This window comes from Vicugna pacos, chromosome 12 (genome assembly GCF_048564905.1).
Source record: "Vicugna pacos chromosome 12, VicPac4, whole genome shotgun sequence".
In the NCBI taxonomy this organism is placed as follows: domain Eukaryota; kingdom Metazoa; phylum Chordata; class Mammalia; order Artiodactyla; family Camelidae; genus Vicugna; species Vicugna pacos.
Window position 1 is genome coordinate 31,422,150 of NC_132998.1, and position 22,898 is coordinate 31,445,047.

Here is a 22,898-nt window from a genome sequence, read left to right on the forward strand (position 1 = left end):
GCAATTGACCTCCATCCTCTTTATTTCGGAGGTACCTCCATGTGGCCCTCTTGGCGTGGACTTAACCCCATGTCGGCTTTCTCTGGTCCAACAAGCTCAGAGAAAACTTCTCCCACTTATTCATGAGCAGTCATCCACCCTCCCTCCTGCCTTTTCAACATCTCAGGTGAAAGTCAGTTGCTAATCTCCCGTGCCCCTCAGCTGCAGATGATACATATCAGTCTTCCTGAGTGATTCTGTTGAAGACACCTTCATGGGCCTGTAGCTGCAGGGCCTCCTTAGTGTATAGATTTTATCTGGGGAACAGGGACACCTTTTTCTAACTCTCCAGTGGTGGCTCCAAGGGGCAGACACCCACACCCCTCACCCCTCCCTGTGCAATGAGGATATGGGATTCCTAGCACCCTAGTTACATGTTCCAATACCTTTAAAGACTGCTCTCTAATTTCGAATTCCTGCCCACTTCATGTCCTCAAAGTAGGTGAGGTATTTAACTAGTTCTTGACTGCCCACCACAAGATGGGCTCTCTGGAAAAATAGCATCTACTGTTTCCATGCCTCTACCAAATTTGAGACAGCAGTATCCTTCCTATTTTAACAGCCTGTTGGAATAAAAGCTGACATTAATTAAGCATCTACCAGCTGTTGTTCTAACCACTTTACCTGCATTTAGTTATGTAATCTTCACATCAATTTTATCATGAAGATAATACTATGCATCCCATATTATAGATGAAGAAAAAAGATACAGAGAGGTTAAGTACTTTGTTCATGGTCACATGGTTAATTAGTGGACTAGAAAGATTCAAATCCAGGTAGCCATGCACCAAAGCCCACACTTTTAACCACCATGCTGTAATTGCCTGCCCTGGGGCACAAGAGAGTAGAGTAACCTAATATTAACTACCTACTATCTGAAAGCTGCATTCTCTGATCAGGGAGACAGCAAAGTGAAGAAAACATTCCTTGTCCTCAGAGCTTCCAACTTAGTGGGAAGACAAGTTAATTCACAGCATAATACAAGATAGAATGATAGGACAGTTAATTATGTAATAAATTATTGGAATGTAGATGAAAAGGTGATCATTTCATGGTCATGCTAAATGCTTGTGAAGGTTGTTCCATGTTAAATGGGAGACAGCAATTCCATCACAGACTTGGAGATCTGCACATTTGTTATGCCAGTTTTCCCAGCAGAAGGCAATAAAAAGTGTTCTAGTAAAATAAGCATACTATGACAGTTTCCCAACAGCTAGAAGTCTAGTGTCTTGACAAAAGGGCATTATATGGGCTGAGGATGACCCTGATTAATTCCAAGTAGAGGGAATTAGAGAAGAATTAACAAAGGAAGTAAAATTTGAGTTGAATCTTAGAGAATAAGTAGGTTTTTAAAACATGGATTGTGAGGAAAGAAGGACATTCTGGGAAATGAGCAAAGGCACGGAGTTATGGAAATTTCAAGGAAGAGTAGAGAATACACCGTGATGGGAGCGGAAGAGTGTGGGGAGAATTAGCAGTAGATGGATGAGGGCGTGTAGTGGGACAGAATAGGGTTAAATGCCCTTGAATACCAAGCAAAGGAGTTGAGTCTTTACCGAACAGAGAGAGAGAGAGAGAGAGATTTTAGAGGGTTTTGACCTAACCAGCATGTTGGGAAGGATTCTTGGTGCAAAGTCAAGAAAGGTGGGACAGGGAGACTGGCGACTAGAGGCAGGGGACTGTTACCAGCCAGAGGTGGTAATGCTTGAACTAGATAGGTAGGAGGAAGGAAGGTGAGAACAGGGAGGAGGAAACAGAGGATCATTCAGGACTTGATAACTAACTCAATATGAAAACAAAGGCTGAAAAAAAAGTTAGAGATGACAAGGTTCAAAAAGTCATAGACTTGCTTGTGAATTTGTCAGCTGGTGTAATTTTCAGTGGGAAAGATATTACCGTTTTCCTAAATGTCAAATCCAACCACATCAAGTCTAAAAAGAAAAAGACTGTGCTTCAGATCAGTGTTGATGTTGGGAGTGCAAATAGCAAATCATGCATTTCAAAGAAACTACAGGCGAAAAAAGAAAAATTATTTTCCCGGTACCAAATCATTGAGCTCACTGGCCACTTTAGCCTATCTCAGTCAATCTTTCCGCTAATCTTCAGCCTCTCCCAGGAACAATTCCCTTTAAAACCATGATAGATACTGATAGCTTAATAATTAACGGAAATAAAATTCCTTATTCCATGATGAGTCAAAGGAACAGCATTAGGACAATTCTGCATGGTTTTTTCTACTCTGGTATTAACTGAGAAAGAAATCATTATCATCTCAATAGCTGAATTAATTAGCGTTCACTCGGAGATGGCAACACAATATTATCACTATATCACTTAAATATGGGTACATATACCGTGTTTATACTTATGCAAATCCATCAATCACATACCTCTGCCTCTATCTTGTGCATATTCAACAATGCCTGTATCAGAAAAGTCATTTGAAAATGAACGGAAAGGAAATTCACTAAGGAACAGAGGCCCCCTGGTTATAAAAGATGAGTAGACAGGGCTGGCACTGCCATCCTAGGCTTGTGTAGCACTAGGATTCCTGGGGTGGCAGGCGAATAGCTATCGGGTGGTACAATGAAGCCGTCAATTATGCAGAATATTGCACATCCTGCTTTTCTGCTTCTTTATATGGATAGAACCCACATACAACACTCTATTCCCAACTCATACATACAAATGTGTGTGTGTGCTCACGTGCACATACAAACACACACGCACACACCAGACTCCAGAGACTGGCAATAGACTACCTATTACTTTGAAACCAATAAAATGATGGTTGTGTTTACACCTTTAAGGGTCTCCTTGCTGTTTAAACAGTAACCAACACACAGAGCTGAGCAACTTTATGTCCAACATGAACTAGATTCAACTTTTAGTTCTGCCTCAGCACATCGTAGGATAAAAAGGACTCTACCACCCACTTATGTGACTTAACTTTGTATTAGGCACTTTTAAACACTTCGCACATGGCGTTTCGCCTAACATTCATAACAATCCTATGAGGTAGAGCTTATTCTTATCTCCCTCTTACAGATAAGGAGACAGAGTTACACAGAAATTAAGTAATTTGCTCAAGGTCCTACAGATAGTAAATGATAGAACTCAGATTTGAACTCTGATAGGCTCAGTTCCAAACTCTATGCTCTATATCACTGGATTATGCTGTCCTTCTAGTAAGGAGCTTACATTCCTAAAAATCCTCCCCAAATCCCATACTGCATGTGAAGTGCTCCACAGTTTCTTCTCTATCTCCAAAACTTCTTCAGAAACATCCCATCCTCACTCCCCATCCCCAGCTGTCTTTTCCACCTCTGTGTCACGATAGAAAGCTGCAAAGTAGCCCAAACTAAAGAGCAGGGCTGCCAACAGTAAACCAGGTAAGCTCTGGCCCCCACTGCACATTTCTTAGACTTTAGGATCTTAATTCTTCTCCTTGAGTTGCTTGCTGAAAATTTTTAGAACTTGATAATAGACTCCTGATCACTTGGTAGGAGCTGTTTTAGATGGTTGTTTTTGAAAAAGCAAACTTCCAAACTTTTGAAATGCAGTTGATGAAATTTATCCTAACTATTCTTACCAATTGTTGCTTTTAGGTTTTTTCTTCTTAATCTCTTAGGGAGCCACAAAAAAGTGTCTACCTGACTTTTTCAGCACTTGCTTTTGCCACTACAGTGTCTATGGTGGAAACTGTCCAGCCTATAACAGAGAATCATTATCTTCCCTAGTTTGAGTCCATGAATGTGTATTTTTTTCAACAATTTTAGGAATTTTAATGTGAAAGGATGATTTATCAAGCAATTCATGTGTGCTCTGTACTGGCTCCTATTGTTCTTTTCTTTTTGCCTTTCTTTCCCATCCCAGGAGGGTAGCCACCTTCTTATGCTCACACGCTAAGACAAAAGCTGAAGTTGTCCAGATAAAGATGTCTAGATAAAGATAACTCTTGTATAAGGCTTTTGTTTTCATTGAAAGGGTTACACTGTATCATCTCAAAGATGATGGAGGTAGAGGTCAACGCTTTTAGAGTTGGGGGAGCAGAGGGAGCTTAGCTGGAAAGAGGTATGGGGAACTTCCTCAGAGCCTGAGAATGGGATGAGTCTCACAGGTTCTGTGAGCATTGGACCAGTACCCACAAAGTACCTCTACAGACGTGACAGATCTTTAATGGGATGGCTCTGAGATGGGAACAGGAAGATATCAACAACCATGACTTTGGAAACCTTGGAATAAAATACCCATGTCAAGAGGTGGCTGAGTTCTTCACTCTAAAGGGACCATTTCAAAGTTGGACAAGGAGCATATCAACTGATACCAAAACACTCCACCCTGTGTAAGACCCCAAAGAGTTGTGCGTGCTCCTGCAGAAAAGAGCATCCCCAAACATAACCCCAATGGAATTTCTCATCAGCCAGGGAGGCTATGAGCCTGGGAAAGATTAAATTTGATTAGAGAAATATAGAAATATACTATGTCTTACACTTAGTCCTACCTGTTTTAGTAACAAAGCATTTCCGAAAGGTTACACATAAAGTAAATCTAAGGTATAGAGGTGACTACCAAAGGAAAAAAGTAAAAATTAGCTAAATGAAAATGAAATACAACTGATCAAAATTTGTAGGATATAGCAAAAGCAGTGCTTAGAGGTAAAATTCATAGCATTAATTGCATATATTAGAAAAGAATAAATACCTAAAATCCATAATCTAAGTTTCACCTTAGGAAATCAGAAAAGAGCAAATTAAATCCAAAGTAAGCTGAAGAAGAGAAAATAATAAAAAGAGCAGGAATCAATAAAATTAAAAATAGGAAAACAATAGTGAAAGTCAGGGAAACCAAAGCTGGTTCTTTGAAAAGATTAATAAAATTGAAAAATCTCCAGCAAGGCTATCCAAAAAAAAGAGAGAAGACACAAATTACTAGCATCAGAAATAAAAGAGGGCCATGACTACTAATCCCATGAATATTAAAAGCATAATAAAGGAATCTTAGTGAAAAACTGTATCCTTCTCAACATTTAATTCTGTTTGTAAGGCAGGGAGATGGTTCTGTGGAAAGACTATCCTAAGTACCAAAAACCAAAATACAAAACACAAAAAGCAAAAACACAAGTAGTTACCAGCGGTTGCCTCTGGGGAGCAGAATTCAAGTGGAAATGGTTGGACAGGGGCCTTTCTACCATTTGACTTTTGAATCACATGTACTCATTGTTTTGACAAAATGTTTTTAATGATGAAGTTGTCTAAAGGAGCTGAACGAAAAAAATCCACTGTCACCCTCACCCCCTACCCCGGCCCTGGGCTGTCTTTGGGAGAATGAAGATAGGGGTAATGTTGTTTTGCAGGAGTTTGGCTTTGCAGGTGTTTAAGCTCCCAGGCAGGCAAACTCCCCAGAACTAGAGGCTTATACCAACTAGAGTTTCCTTCAGTCATTACTTTCATATTTACATATTGCTTATATTTAGCTTATACATTTTTTCTTATTAAATCTAATTTTTACTGGCTTCACTTTGTCTTACATCACTGCCCTATATTTATTTGAAATATCAATTTTTATCCACTGGAAATCACCCTTTTGCCATTTTTTTCCTTTACATTCTTTCAGATATGATTTTATTGCTTTTGTATTTTTTAATCTTTTTTGTTTGTTGTACTGATTTTTCTTTTTGTCTGTTTTAGCTCAGTTGTGTAAACCGTTTTCCTGGTGACTGTGAGAGCAGGAACTTCATCTGTTTTGTTCACCACTGCATCTCTTATGCTTAGAATAGCATCTGGTATAGAGTCAGTACTTAATAATATTTGCTGAAAAAAATTGAATTAATTATTCAAACTCCCAGGAGCTAGAGGCTTAATTAGTTAATTAATAAGAAGACGGATAGTTTTAAAGATACCACATGATCCAAATCAAGGAGGCTGGATGAACAGAAGAATAACAATAATAATAAAAATAATAAAGATTCATCAATGAAATAACAATAGCTAAAGCTTATTGAGCACTCAAGTGTGCCAGGTACAGAGCTAGATGATTTAAAAACAATGTCTCATTTTTTTCTTTATGGAAACCCAATGATAATAGTAATAATAGCAGACATTTACTGAGAGTTTCCCATTGGCAAGTATTATGTTATTGCTTTATACACATGACCTTATTTAAATCTCCCTCAAAGAGTTTTTTTCCTTCAGATTTGTTTATACATTTTTTTAGTTATATATGTCTATACTACATGAAAATAAGTTTGAAAAGACATACATCAAACACTAAGATTGGTTATCTCTGGGACAAAGGGTTTTCTTGAAGATGAAATGAGTTAGTACATGTAAAGTCTCCAGAAAAAAACTGCACAGAATAATCACATGATGTATGTTATTTATCTGTTATCATCACGTTGCCAATATCATCATCTCACCCTCCTCCTCTTTACCATTATCCTCACTTTACAGGTAAGGAGCCTGAAGCCCAGAGACACTGAGGCACTTGGAAGAGTTGGGAAGAGAACCAGCTGGGTTGGAATCTACGTTGTCTGCCTCAGAGTCCTACTCTCCCCAAGATTTTCATAACACTTATTACAAAAGGCTTCCAATGCAGTGAAATAGTTTCAACCCCATCTCTTGTATCCCACTCTAAGATGATTTGACCTATAGAGTTCATTAGGATCGTTACTGTATTTTATAAAACAGACGTCAAAATCAAATAGGATTTCCGTAAGTTTATACATGAGTCTGACTCATAAACAAAAGGCCCACTGGAAACACTCTACATCTATTTTACACACCAGAATTATTTCAATAATTCTAGAATCTTTTCTAAAGCTTCAGAACTAAATTTAATGCTGGTTCACTACCTTACATAAACATATATTCAAAAGGATGAAACATTGCCCATTTACTCATAAAATGCCTTTTACGGATGCTACCGTTCTCTTCTGACGGGTATACTCTCCTAGCATGGAGACAATTGTGAGTGACACTGACCTATTTGGGAATGCAGCCATTTCAAATATCCAGCTAGTCAGATGCAGATCAGTTTTGCAAGCTGAGGTCTGAGGTTTGAATCAAAATTCATCCAGACATCAGCACATTTCCATATGCTCCACTGATAACTGAGGGGGAGGGAAAGCTCTCGATTTAATCTAGCGCCGAGGAAATGGCAGTCATTGTCACCTGGCATTATGCTTGTGTTCTGCAGTCATTACTTTAGAAAAATCAGAATTTACCTCATAATGCCATAAATACCTATGACAAATAAAACATTCAGAAAAATTAAAATATTTCTAACAAACAGATACAGAGATCGGTGAAATCAGGAAGTTTAACCATGATCTTTATTTGGTTTTTAAGTTCTAAAAAATTTTCTTGTGTGTGTGTATCACATTTATGAGAGAGCTGCAGTAAAATCCTAAGGTAAGAGGGGTACCAGGATCTTTACACATAAAAATTTTACTGAATCCTCACAAAGGCCCTGTGAAATATATATTATCCTTAACTTGCAGATTGGAGGCTCAAGGAAGTTATGCACTCTGTCAACTAAGGATTGGCTGGCTGGACGTGTGCATCCTCTGCTGCAAAGGCAGGACAACTGAACACAATCTTTCCCAGATTCCCTTGCCACTAACATTGTGGATGTGACTTCAGCTCTGCCAAACAGATGCTCTTGTAAGATATTTGAAAAGTGGAAGTGAAGCAAGAGCTGTGCTTCTGTTGTTTCTGCTGCAGGACTATGGAGTTTTGCTGTGGCAGCATCCTGGTTTCTAGTTGCCAGCATCCAGGGCACTGAGAGACTAGACACAGGGCACTGGGAGACTAGACACAGGGCATTCATTTTTTATATGGACAGATTTAGCAGGCATACCACGGCTCTGGAGCCTGTAGCAAAGGTACCTTGCAGTGAAGGTAGCTTTCTGATCCCTAAATGGCAGCTAAGGTGCCATCTTCCCAGAGTCAACAATTCCTGTGTTAGCTTCCTGACCCCATATCTTCTTGAATAACAACTTCCCTGGCAAGACAGTTCTGCAGTGTGGCTCTGAGCATCCTCTTGGAGACTCAGTACAGAACCTGCTCCTCTGCCTTCCAACTTCTCCGGTATTAATTCCTCACTGCTTGAAATTTGGTTTCTGCTTTATTTTGTTCAACTTTGGCTACTACAGTAAGTGACTTGCTTACCCAGCCAAGAAGTACAGAGCCTAGATTCAATGCATGCCTGTTAAATGCCAGAGCCCACACTCCGTGATGGAAAGTTATGGAGTGAAATTCGTTTTGCATCTGGTTAAGTACAGATATCCACGGGGTGTGGGGCTGGGGAACCAAGTTGGCCAAGCTGTTAGGCCTGCCTAGCCCTGGACACTGGTTCTTTTACTTGTACTCTGCCCTCTTCTGTGCACCTCCTTCTCATTCTATAAGCTGATTTTCATTTGTTTTCTTTGGAGAACATATAAAAAGTACAAAGAAGCCAAGTATTGGCTTTTCAGTCACCAAAGCCTAAGCCTCAGGATTGCCGACACCAACAAAATTTCCCCAAGTTGGGAGAGGCAGACACTCAAAGAGCTAAGACATGTTAAGTGTCTGAGAAGGTCCTGAGCTCTACCCCTCCCACCTCTAATCCTCAGACTGAGTCCTAGGATTGGGTTCTGTAGAAACTCCATTTGGAAATCCTAGAAAAGAGGAATTCTTGTTATCTTTCCTGGAGAGGCCCTCAGGATTCCCTGCACCCAGCGAGGCATAGGAGAAGATGAAATGGCCACATGGTTTCTCTGGGCAGCCAGGCATTTCACTGAGACACAGCAGCATCATCAGGAACCCACCTACCCAAGCAGCAGGGAAGAAGGCGGGGCCAGACAGGAAGGAGGAGTGTGCTTGGGAAGCCAGGATGGTGCTTCAGAGACCTTTCCCATCAGTGACTGAAGACCAGAGAGGGCAGCACCTAACAAATGCCGGACTGTGTCAACAGCACTAAGAACCAGAGCCCCACCCCCAGGGCCCAATCCCTCCAGATGCTACATAATCCTGGAACTCAAACAAAACCTCAGAAGAACTGAGTAGAGTAATCCTGAATTGATGAAACAAAGTTTCCACCACGGCTTGAAATTGAATTAAATCCAGTTATATAAAATAAGGTTATTTTTCTCACGTACCACACCCTGAGTGGTGGGCTCTCCACTACAGTCTCCAGTCAATTCTGACACTAATCCCCGAGAGTCACTGGCCTAGAACAGGGGTCTGTCTGTCCCATTGCCTATTTTTTATTTTCCTGCCTATTTTTGTAGGCTAAATAAAGCCACAGGCAGGCCTCTTTCTTATGTGGCTAAGTCTGCAGAGTTGTGTAATTCCAGCAAAGACCTCTACAGTGCAAAGCCTACAGTATTTACTACCCATCTCTTTACCAAAAAGCATTGCCAACCGGTGATGTAGAACATGGGCTCTGCCTACTTCTGTCTCCTCTCCTCTCTTGCACTCTTGTCGTTTTGCTGTCATTATGGGGGCAAAGTCTCAAATCAAAATCAATGAAAAAGCTCTGCCTTTCTCTGCTCTTAAAAATGTACCTATGTCCACAGCCAGCTTTTCCTCCCTGAACTCCCCAGAGGATCGGTTACCCTTTGACCTGTTTTCTGTATCCCTGTCTTGTGACTCTGCACTTGTCTAGTGGCCTCCTCTGACTTCTGTATCCTCCATGGGCTTCTCCTCCCTTGCCTGCCTTTAGAGTCGTTGTTTCTTAGGGTTGTCCTTGGGACTCTGCTCTCCCTGTATTTACCCTGCCAGGGATTCTGTTCAGGAGGACCAGTTTTCATCCCAGTGTTCACCTTTAAGGAGGTGAGCTGGCCCAGGTTACTGACAGCAGGGTTTTATTCCCTTGGCTTGGACCATATCGATAGCTTAACACCTCAGGGGAGCACTTGATTCTCTTAGGTTGGCCACCGAGTTAGTCCATATTAGCCTTGAACGAAGAGCTCAAAGAGTAGAATGATCACTTAGTGGTTAATAATAGAGACTCTGGAGTTAGATTCAGAAGCAGTAGATTTGAAGCTACACCCCCTTTTAGCTAGCAAGCCTTGAGAAAGTTGATAAACCTCTTGTGCTTCACTTTCTTCATCTATAAAATGGGGATAAGGTATGAGAATTAGTAAGTTTTCTAGCGAAGTGTAGTTAATACATCATATAAGCTATTAGCCCTGGCCTCTAAATCTCAGCTTCTTTTTGAAATGATATGCTTATTCCTTACCATGAACACATTAATACCTACTTTCCATAGCTGCTGTAAAGACCCGAGAAAATGTTCATAGAATGTCTGCCTTAAGAATTGGCATGCCATGGGCACTGAAAATTGTAGATTCAAAAGTGTTTATAATAGGATCTTTCTTTTGAACCAGATTTTCAGAATAAACTATGCATGTTCTTTTCTATTTCTCTCTAAGCAGGAAACATGAATTATATTAGACTTTGTGTCTTTCTAGACGTACATTTTTAATCTATTGAATTTTCCTTTTGATGACCTATGGAGAAAGCACTGCCACCCTTGAAAATTTCACAATCACAATACACAACCAAGCTGCTTAACCAGATGAGTCCCTTCAGGTGCCTTTTTACATGTAATTTACACCAGTAGTTCTCAAACTTTAGCAGTGAGGGCTTGTTAAGTCACAGATTCCTGGGTCCCTGTCCCAGAAATTCTGGTTCAGTAGGGCTGGGTGGGGCCCTCAAATTTGCATTTCCTACAATTTTCCAAGTAATGCTGATACTGCTGGTCCAGGGACCACACTTTGAGTAGCACTAGTCTATACAGACAAGGTGAAGAGGCCTTTGGTAACCTGGGTCACTAGCAAATAGAATAGGTCTTGTCAAACAGCTGATAAAGGGTTGGGCATCAACATTTACCAAGATGAGCAGAAAACAGTTCCATTGCCACTATGCTTTATGTTAGTAGATTCTAAGACCATAATGATAATAATGATAAGCATTTATTAAGTTTTGACTATGTACCAGACTTTTTTCTAAGTCCATCACACATACTAAATTTATTCTTATATTTTTATCTTATGAATGTCTTTAAAAATTAATACTATCATTCTCTGGATCATCTCTATGACCATCTTATACTGCCATTCAAACTAATTGCCCTCATTTTAATTTGTGTCATAATCTCATTAACAGCAGTAAGTATGATTTATTTGTCAAGAGCCAGGAGAAAATGGCAAAGGTAAACTTCATATGCATGGGGTGTATTCAGCTCAGGGATGGCCAGATGGAGCTCTAGACGAACCAAGGTTTGGATGAACCAACTGTTTGAACAAAGAAAAGTAGTGGGGAATTGAGGCCTCACATGCCATGTGCTATAGGCATACAAACTCAAAAGAACCTATGCTTTAGTAACATTTTGAGCAATAAAATAATGGACTATTTATAATCTATATAGTAGATTAGTTTATTTATTTTATAGTTTTGTTTACATTTCATTTTGAAAATTTGTTTTTGTTCCTGTGTTGTACTAAAAATAGCATCAGGAATTTGATAAAAGCAATTTGAATCAACATTAGAGACACCCAAGAAATGGCTTCCTTCAAGAAAGCTCAATATATAACAAGTTTGAGAAATTCTGTATTATAATAGTACTTTTAACTGAACAATCTATATCCGTGGTTCTTGATGATGTGATTTTGCCCCCGCCCCAGGGGACATTTAGCAATGTCTGCAGACATTTTTCATTGCCACAACTAGAGGGTTGCTACTGGCATCTAGTGGGTAGAAGACAGGGAGACTGCTAAACACCGCACAATGTATTTAAGACATGTCCCCACAACAAAGCATTATCTGGCCCAAAATGTCAGTAGTATGTGATTCAGAAACCTTGATCTAACATTCTCTTTCATCAATTTGTAGCAATAGGAGGGGCGAGATGAACTATACATATTTTTTGACTTATGCAATACAAACTAGGTTGGAAGACAAGGCACAGAGACATGAAATAACTAGAACATTATAAACTATGGTTCTATAGATTCAGAAGACTTAAAGAATGTCAGAGGCCAATCAGTACAGTTTCCCTTACAATGCAGGAATTTCCTGTATGAGGACTCAAGAGGTTCATCTAACCTCTTTTTGAATTCCTATAATAACAAAGAGCTCATTATCACCAGAGGCAGGAAGCCAATCTCACTGTTGGAAGACTTCTTGTGTTAGAAAATTATTTCTTGAATTAAGCCCAAACTACACCAGTCTATAAGCTTCATCTTTTGGTCCTCACTTTGCCCTCCAGAGTAATGATCCAGCCACTTTTTGACTAAGAACTACTACAAAGTTCTACTTCTTTAATGTAGGTCAGCAGTTGCTTTCTCAACCCTGTATGTAGAAATTTTATTTTTTACTTTAATCCAACTCTCAGGCTGGTCATTTTGAAACCATTTTACTTTTTCTAAACAATAAGCAATCCCTTCCTGCTTTATTTTCACCCTTTTTTCAAAAAAAACTCTCACATAAACAGATTGTCATCTCCATAAGTCCTGCTCAAAATAAAAATTCTCACAACTGTCACTAAATATGAGGGTTGGTTGAAGTGTAGTATTTACTTTTATCATTTGGAGGTGGGGAAGAATATTGCAAAATTGCAAATATCGTAAAAAACTGTGAATGTCTTTTTATAAGGTAGAGTTATATATACTAAGTATCATTGATAAGCATGGATTTTCACTATTTTCATAATCCCATTTATTCCACATTTACTACCTACCAGACACTGTTTTAGAGGCTATGAGGAGCAATAGTCATAGAAGACATAATCTATGCCTTCTAAGAATATATAAGTTTTTTTACCTATACAAACTTTTCTCTCCACTGGAAAGGATGTGTATTTTGAAGGCCATAAATAGGATCTCTTAAATTTTCTTTATAGATCTGTTTTAATTTTTAATTTGGGGGCATAAATACTACTTTGTTCTTTAAAAATCTAATGAACTCATACCAAATTTTTAAGAGGTGACTAATACAGTTTCATACCATCTGATCATGCGAACTTCCAAAGGTTTGAAATGTCCTAGAGCCATGCTTATGTGGCTGGGTCCTCTGTTTCTTTTTATGGCAAACACTGGCATCTGGGAACACCAAACTGACACACTGTTCAACCAATTATGCTCAAGGGACAGTTCTTAATCAGTTTCCAATGTCCTAGAAGCTAACAGAGTGCCTAATACACGGTAGGCATCCCATAAATATTTGTTGAATGAACAAATACAAAATTAAATAGGTGAACCTCCTAGTCCACAATGTTTTTTCCTCTGAAATTTTACAAACTTATCATCTGTGCCCTTATTGGGAAAATGATCATATAGGACTTTATATAGAGCCATTTTCATGTTTCACATGTTATATTTTACCCACCCTAAATGGACTGCAATTTCATTGATTTCCCTACAGCATTCATTGCTCACAGATCTATCTTCCTGCTAAGTGAAGTATTTGTTGAATATAGATAATTATTACTTCCTTTTTTGTTTCCTTTTGTTTTTCTTCCTCTTTTCTTTCTCAATTAACTAGATAGAGTATTTAAAATGTATTTTAAAATATTTATTGAATAAAATCTTAATCTCCTTGACCTTAATTTTAAAAGACATGAGTTCAACAATTTCTGTTTTTTAAAAACAACCAAAATAAAATCCACATCATAAATTCCTTGTAATTATGTGTGAGATTGTGAATAGGAAAAAGGTTACTTATATCCAAGATAAATACTCTAAAAAGCTTTTCCAAGAAATCTATGAATTCCCAAGAAAATAAAGAGATAGGAAGAAGTAGGAGCAGAGGATGAGAAAATGGGAAGTTATTTAGGAAAAGAGAAGAATCCAATTTGAGGGATTTCAGCAACCAATATAGAAAAACCTTACTAAGGATAAACCTACCAATCCAAAGATGCTTACCTTTGCACCCCTCACAGGTCAGTGCATTGTAATGGTATCCAGATGCTCTGTCTCCACAAACCACACATAGCTCATCCCCTTTTATTCTTCCTGCTGATGCGCCCAGTCGGGCCTTCTTTGTTACAGGAATCTCAACTACCTCAGTCTCTCCTTGGTAGAGAGTCTCAGTGGGCATTCGCCTGAGTTCATATATTCCAGGAGAGTACCACTCTTCAGGCTGCTGGGGGTAGAAACCCAGGTTGGAATAATAGGAAGATGAGGAAATCTGTGGTTGAACTTGGGGAAATTGAACATTGTTGTATTGTGAGTATGGTTCCACTTCTAGATTCTGTCCCAGAGGACCTGTTGCTTGTTCTGTTAGCACACCTGAACAAAAGTGACAACAAAACTGGAATTAATGGCATCATTCTATAAATAAAAGAGGTAGTTTACCATATGGTTAGGAGTGTGAGCTTTAAGAAAAGACTGAAATATTTAACCAAATAAAAATTAACATTTTAATAGTAAAAAAAAACTATGAAAAAGATAATAAAATTAAAAGCTCAGAAAAATAGCTGCAACATAGAGGACATACAAAACACTCATATCATTAATATGTAGAGAGCTTTTGCAAACCAATAAGAAAACATTCAACATGGGGAAAAAAGGAAGACAAACAGGAATGTTTAAAAGAAAAAGGAAAACCGAAAGGAATGTTAAAAAAAATTCAACATGGAAAACATTCAACAACCTATGGAAAAAAGGATAAAGGACAGGCACATATACAAGTGCTATCCTTTGTCATTTGTGTCTCACAAAATCCTGTGAGGTGGGTAACAGTATGATCCCCACTTACAAATGATTAATCTGAGGAACAGAGAAGTTAGGGAACTTTACTCCTACCCACCTAGTAGCTGAGATAGGAACTTTGGGTCTGACTTCAAAGCCCATGTGATAACTTCAGCTGTGTGATACTTTAAAGCATGATAGTAAAACCTTTTCTCTTTCTCCCTCGGTACTTGAGTTCTTTAGTCTCTTCAAAGCCTCCGCTTGCAGGTGACCCATAACTAGGACTGCAAGACTCTGTATGACCCTACCTTTTCTTTCTTTTCCAGCCATTTCCTAAGTTCTAATTTCCACATTCCTTGAATGTGCTTTGTTGCTTCCAGACTCAGCACCTTTCCCACATGCTGCTTCCTGAGTCTGGAACCTTCCTCAACACAACCATCTCCTCTGAGAGTACCATCTCACTATTCTCCACTTATTTCTAAATTTCCTTTTAGGTAGAGCTTCTCTTGGGAAGTCTTCTCTGACCCCAGGTTCCTAGGCATCTTGGCCCTGAACCTAGTGATACGGTACTTACTATCCTGCCTGACTCTCCCTTTGCTCATCTGTAAAGAGAAGACTCCTTGCTGGAAGATCTTATAGATCTTCCTTACATCTAAAACCTCTACAAGTATATGACTAACAGTTAATGGGCATTAAAATTCAGGGCCTTTCTACAATGGCAAAGTGGAAAATATGTATATTAAATGTTTATTGAAAAGAATGCTTTCTACATTGATCCAGGAAATAATTGATGGAACACAAAATATCCAATATCTGTGCAAAATCACCTTCCTCTCTTTCATGCCCAACTTATCCATATAAAACCAGCAATGAGTCATTATATCTGGCAGACAAAAAGTTCTGGCAACGATGCTTAGTCTTATGACTACAAAATGGAAGAATATAAAAATATGGAATTATTACAGAAAAAATAAAAGATAAACTATAAGCAAAATCCTGATTTAATAACTAAATATGATTAAAATTCATGGAGTGAATACAACTAAAAAGAACTAAAGGCATTAGAGCATTAGTTTCACTTACAACTAGATTTTATCCTCTAAGCCATCTTATCCCTCACTCAATTCCCTGTCCCCACCCCCAGCCCCAGATTCTCTCCACTTACAGGTCCCATAAGGTTAAGTAACATGCCTAAGGTCAAATAATCAATTAATGACAATCTACCTTCTGCAGAATCTAAGGAAATGTGCAACTGTTTTCTCCTTATGTGACAATTCTATGATCTTTGAGCATTATTTCAATGAAATAAATCTTTTAAAAACCAAGAGATACAATGGAATCCCACATCAAGTCAAATCATGTTATCAGTGTCATATCAATCTCTGGAATCATCTCAATTAAAATGAAAGCTTTCACAAAGACATTAATTCTACTAGATAAGAACAACAAAACATGGTAAGAATACGTGATCAGTATACAATATTACTAAATAATGCCTCTGTTCCCAAAGCACATCCTCTTTTGAGTATTTCATAGTGTCCCCACCAAATCTCCACAGAGACAATATATAGGCAACTTGCAATTTAAAAAACCAGCATAGTGGGACTAGAATTACTTCTACCTTGAGCTGACTGTGAGACCTTGAACAACTGCCTAACATTTTTCAGTTTCAGCTTCTTCTGTAAAATGGGGTTACTAACACCCAGCCTTGCTATCTCATAAGGTAGTTCTGAGTATAATATACAGTTGTTGAGAAAAAGTTTTGGTAAGTTGAGTGCCATAAAAAGACATGATTGTTTCCTGAAGAACCTAGCAAAATCTTGATTCTAATCATAACTAACTGATAGTTACTTAATAACTATCAATACATACCAGTCTGTTTTGATGAGATGTTATAGGATATTTGTTTTACTTATATATATTGAACACTTACTATTTGCCATACTCTGCTAGGTTCTGAGGATACAACAGTGAATAAGACAGATAGAAAACAGACAGATGAGGTCCCAGACTTTTTCTTGTTTGTGTGCTTGGGGTGGGGAGGGGTGAGGGTTTGTCAAGGGCTGGGATAAAACCAAGTAAACAAATACAGAATTTTCTGACAGAGCATAAGATGTGGAGGGGACAGAGGTAAACTTTAGAGTGTACCTTCTGAAAATGTAAACCTAGTTCTACTTTTTTTTTTTAAAGAATGAGACAGATTTGTGGAACAGTACCAAAGCACACATTTTGCTTTGTTTGTTTTATGAGGGGGAGGTAATTAGGTTTATTCATTTATTTATGTTTGGAGGAGGTACTGGGGATTGAACCCAGGACCTCGGGCATGCTAAGCATGCACTCTACCACTTGAGCTATACCTTCCCCCCTAGTTCTACTTTAATACATTGTAAAGGGAAAATACATATATTTGAATTTATGAGTGATTCTTATGAATCAGAATATTTTTCAAGAAATAAGAGAATTTGCATTTCTTTATAACAGAAAATTCTCCATGAGAGTTTAGGGAAGAATTCTCAAACAGGAACTCTTGAATGACTCCGGGAGAGTCTGAGATCCCCCGCAAATGGAAGCAAAATTCTTCTGGGTAGAGAGTCTCTAGCATTTAATAGTTTCTCTAAAGTACCATTTAAGGTAACTTTCTGTGGAAGTGTTCTATATCTTCCAATATGGTAGCCAGTTAACCATATGAAATATTGAACATTTGAACCACACCAATGATAATGAGGAAATAAAGTTTTCATTTTATGTAACTTTAATTAAAATTTAAAACTAAACAGATATATGTGGCTAATATTAGACATATTAAGACAGCACAGCTCTAAGGTATTTGTGACCAGAACCACTATGTACCCAAATGGGACAATCAGGTTCATGTAACAAGGACGGCACTTTCCCTTCAAACTACAGTTAGTTTCTGATGAGCCTGATAAAGGGTTCAGATTATATCCAGTTTTTCATCCCTGTCACAAAGCTGACCCTAGTAAATGTTTCATGAATGTTTGCTGAATGTTTTATGAATGGAAAAATTGCCTTCTATGCCTTCCTTTATTTCCTAGTCCATGGTTTCTTAATAGATGAGACAACTTGGTCTGTGAAGTTGTTTGCCATTTGTGGTGCCAGGCCTTTGCAATGTTGGTGCTTCTCCCTGGATGGCTTCTCAACCCATTGCCTCCTCTGTGAGGCATGTCCCTGTTTCCCTTATCTACCCTCTGTATACACTTCTACTGCAGCACTTAGAAGCACGTACCAATATTTTTGTTGGTTTACAGGCTTATCTTTCACACTATACCATTTGAGGTGGTAGGACACACTCGTTACAAGAGTCCTACTGCATAGACAAATCTGGATTCAGCTCATCTGCAACTTGCTGGATGTGTGAACTTGAGAAAGACATTGAACTTCTTTAAGTGTCTGTTCTCTATAAAGCTGGGATAATATAGTAATTGAAACAGAATGTAATACCTAGGTGACAGGCTGTAATAAACTAAGACAAGGAATGTAAATGGAATAGTGCCTGAATACACATAAACCTTCAGTACGTTTTCATTATTGTTGTGGTTAGTCTGTGAACTCTTTGGGGGACTACACTAGATTACTATATATTACATTCCCTTTTTATCTTCATTCCTGGCACCTTACACAAGCCTGACACAATGTGAATCTTTAATAAAGGTTTATTAAGTTGAAATAATGGAAAACTTACTTCTCCAGCCTTCCCACTAATTTCTATTTCTAAATACAGTGCTGATCAGTCATTTTTAAACATCACATCTCAACAAAACAATATGCTGCCAAGTCTACAACCAAAAATACCTTCAAATTGTAATTATTGTAGAAATGATTAGTTTTTCTTTTAGCTGGAAATTCAAAAGGTAAGATTTGGTTTCGAAAAAAATCTTAAAGCAGTCAATACTCTATTATACTGTCTGTATTTAATTATAATCTGTATTTTACTTTAGCAAAGACAAACAGCCTAGGCTTAAAGCTGAACTCTACTCACCTGATTTTCCATTGACTATTGGGAGAATCTGCTGTGAAACTAGTTCAGAAAATTAGTGTTTTTCTTGATTTAAAAAAAATGTTTCTCACCACAACTTATAGTTTGAAATACATCTCATATCATGACCTCTGCACACAATTATATACATGTGTCTAAGTAACTGAAGCAAAATTTCCAAGAAATAACACTACCCCTTACCTCTTGATATACATTCTGATATTTCTATTCTATTCTACTTCTCTATTCTATTCTATTCTAGTTCCTAATGCTGGTCACAAGCCACAAAATAGACTTCATGACCCAGTGGGATTTGAAACTTGCCATTTTAAAAACACCACATTAAATGATGTACTGTAAATTTTTTTCTAGTGTCCACAAGCATTAATATTAGAACTGCCTAATGTTTAACTTGGAAGAGTGGTGTTAATTTTATGTAATACCCAGGGAAGAAGTATAGGAAAAACACACTTGTATTTAATCTTAATGAGATACTCACCTGCATGGAAACCCTATAAAAATCACCCCACCCCAACTTCTCACCCCAGTCTTCTGGTTCTGCTTGAGCCATCATTAACAGAGATCTGTAACTGTAATCTCAAGCAAAAGTCCCCCACGTTCCTCAGTCCCGTGGTAGAAGCTCCACCACAAGCACCTGTGAACAGTCTCTTACCTTTAGCAGGCTTCACGCTCATCATTTCCATGGCAAATCCTGCCGACATGGGGCTATGACAAGGTCTAATTTGAACTGGATTTTCTAACTCCTGAAACTGCATTACCATTCTTAGCTTACTCACAGCAACTGAAAATGAGACTAGGTAAGGAGTGACAGAGGCCAGAGGTTGTGTGGTTTACTGATTAACTTCATTACAGAGCAGAATATTTGTAAATGTTTATGAGAAAAGTCCTCGATGCCAAATTGCCTAGTAAGCTGGAAACAAGTCTCTTAGATAAACATTTTTGGGGAGTACTTTCCAGTTTAAGAACTTTTAGAGGACAGATTTCTGTTCAGGGCACTCAAAGTGGATCTGGGGGTCAAGTACTGTGTCCTAGGTCTTGACATTTGTTTCTCTCAAAAGGGTACAGAATGGTATGATTTTGTAATGTCAGGAATCATTAAAGCATAATGCTTAACAGCGTGAGGCCAATTAATCTGGGTTTATATCCAGTGTTATGGGCGTAATTGTGTCCTCCCTCCCAAAAATTAGTGTGTTAAAGTTCTAACTCCCAGGATCTCAGCGTGTGGAGACAGGGTCTTCATAGAGGCAATCAAGTTAAAATGAGGTCATTAAGTTGGTTCCTAATTCCATATGACCAGTATCCTTATACAAATGGGAAAACTGTATTTCAGAGTCAGAAAGTCATTGAGAAAAGACCATGTGAAGAGAGACAAGGAAAAAGTTACCTGCAAGCCAAAGAGAGAGGCCAGGAACAGATCCTTCCCTCTCAGATTTCAGAGAGAACCAACCCTGTCAACACCTTGATTTTGGACTTCTAGCCTCCAGAATGGTGACACAATAGATTTCTGTCATTTAAGCCACCAAATTTGTGTTTGTTTTATTACAGCAGTTTTAGCAAACTATACCTGCAGGCTTCCTTAGCACTCACTAGCAATGTGAACAAGGGACAAATTCCTGAACCATTTTCTGCCTCAATTTCCTCATCTGTACATTGGGACTGATCATCACACAACCTCCTAAAGTTATACTGAGGATCAAATAACAGAATATTTATAAAATGCTTAGGACCATGGGTGGCTCCCCACCTTCATTATACTGATATCATGATTATTCAGTTTTGGGCTCATGTTGTAGGGTGGCTTGCTCACTGAGCAGGAATAATTTCTGCCACATAACTTGTAGATACCAAATTGTGGCTGTTGGTTATTTTTTTTGCAAGGGAGGGCTTCAGAATAGGACTCAGTAGGTCCAGGGTTGGGCTCAGGAATAATGCAGCCAGACACACTGTGTAACCTTAGGCCAGACTCTCAGCTTCTGTGGACCTCATTTGTCTCCATCAACAGATGGTAAAACATGGATAATAATTCCTGCTCTATCTCTATCTCCCTCGTGGACCTGTTGTGAGGATAAAATGACATAATAAATATGAAAGCAGTTTTAAAGGGCAAAAGTGATCTATAGAAACATGATAATCACTGCTCAGCCATTTCTACAGCCTTTACAGGTTTATAAAGTGGTTCCACATGCATTATCTCGTTTGCTGTTGACTTGCACCCTTTGAGGAAGGTATTCTTTATGATGCCCACTATCTTTCACCCTATTTTACAGCCTTGGAAAGGCAACTCAGTGAAGTTAAAGGATTTGTCTAAAGTCAGCCAGCTAATGATGGATAAAGCAAAGGCTTTAACCAACATCTTCTGGCTCATAAACTTGTGGTTGAAAAAAACCAAAGCACACTTCGCCTATTTGCCAAGAAAGAGGAAAGAGTGATGGTTCCTGGGTGTAGTTCAGTTTGGAACACTCAATCACGGATTACCATCTGCAAAACTATTCTCAATCCTCAATCCTCAATCCTTCTGACCTCATTCTCCTCTCCTGACAACCAGAGAGCTATCCTTGCCTTCAGGGAATCTTAGGTGGAAGAGCTTTGAACCAAAGGCTATGAACCAGGACAAACTATCTTTGAATTTTACCTTTCAAGAATTCTCTATTAAGTTTTTTACTGGTCAAACAAATGGGCTTATCTGTTGCCCTCAGAAACTTCAATACTAAGAAGGAAATAAGCAGGATAATTTAGCTGATCCAGGAAACCCTTGTTGCTGAGTGAGGTTCACACAGGATGTTCTCATAATAAGACTGAATGGATCCTTTTGCTTCTCCTTCAGTGATGACCAACTGCCTCATGCTATTTTTCTTTCCCTAAAATACATTTTTCCCCTGTGGTCTGTGCTGTCTGAAGCAGTAGCCACTAGCCATATGTGGCTACTTAAATTTAAATTAATTAAAATGAAATAAATGTAGAATAAATTCCTCAGTTACACTAGTCACATTGTAAGTGATCAGTAGTGATATGTGGATAGTGACCACTGCATTAGACAAAGCAGATCTAGAATATTTTCATCATCACAGAAAGTTCTGTTGGACAGCACAGCAGTAGAGGGTACTTGGGAGCAATGTGAGTGATATGCCAGTCGTGGCAAGTGGGAGCATCAGCCATGAAGCCATTTAAAAAAGGGACATCCTTTTTAAAAGCAAATGCTTTTCTGAGAACTCTCCTTGAGAAGAAAGAGACTCGAATGACATAATATCATTGGAAACACTTTCTCCACTGAGAAGGTGAACAGTAATGAACTCTTAGCCTGAGTGCTTAATAATCCAGTTCTGATTCCTTGCCCTGATTATATTTCGGTTCTCTACTTCCTATCTATGGAACCTCAAGTAGATTATTTAATATCTTAAAATCTCCATTTTCTCATCAGCAAAAGGGGAAGAGTAATGGTACCTACCTTATAGGCGTGTTATGAGAATTAATTTTAGTGGCAAATAGAGCAATTGCAATGTGCCAGGGTTCTTCTGAGAACTCCATTAAATAAGGGGAGTAACCTGCACAAAGTTAAAGAATTTGCCTAGACCACATACCAGGAAATGGCAGAGAAGGGATTGAATCCAGAGTCTGCTAACAAATCTAAAATGTACTTTGCAGGACACCTGACATGTAGAAAGCACTCAAGAAATGGTGGCCATGATTATCACAATTCCTTTTATCTGTAAATACATAAAATTGCAGTCTGATCTCCACACCCTGGATGGCAATGGATTTGCCTACCAGCTAGCTGATTTGTCTATAATCCTTCACCTCAAAGTATGCCTTTCCCAAACTATGCATGCCTTATCTAAAAGAAGCAGTAACCTATTTGGTAATAAGGAAAGGCTCTGCTGATATTTCTTTGCCTTCTTCCATTTTCTAACTCCACTAACAACAGTCCCAGACCTGAGAATCCTCAGAGAGCAAAACCAAAGCCACAGTGAATTAATAAAAATCTTAGAGACTGCTTAAATCTGTGGGAGAGATACAGATAAGAAATGGTAGTGACAAAATATTTAAATTAAGCTAAAACAAAGCTCCACTTTGTCTAAGCCAGTGGTATCCTTCCATCTTCTGGAAACTTTCAGCTTTGAATCACCCATTAAGTCAGAACTACATTCACTTGCATTAAACTCAGTG

The 22,898-nt window shown here is 38.5% G+C and overlaps 1 protein-coding gene across 7 annotated transcripts in view; it reads right to left on the reverse strand.

Moving 5' to 3' along the window:
* The window catches only part of NR1H4 (nuclear receptor subfamily 1 group H member 4), a 102,224-nt gene that overhangs the window by 21,912 nt on the left and 57,414 nt on the right, over positions 1-22,898 (reverse strand). For 5 of the 7 annotated variants that reach the window (XM_072973175.1, XM_072973176.1, XM_072973179.1 and 2 more), the window contains one exon: positions 13,949-14,314. In XM_072973175.1, the coding sequence (XP_072829276.1) occupies positions 13,949-14,314 (366 nt within the window). Of the gene's footprint in view, positions 1-13,948; positions 14,315-19,386; positions 19,496-22,898 lie in introns of those variants that run through there. The other 2 variants (XM_072973180.1, XM_006220339.4) reach the window with 1 other exon arrangement.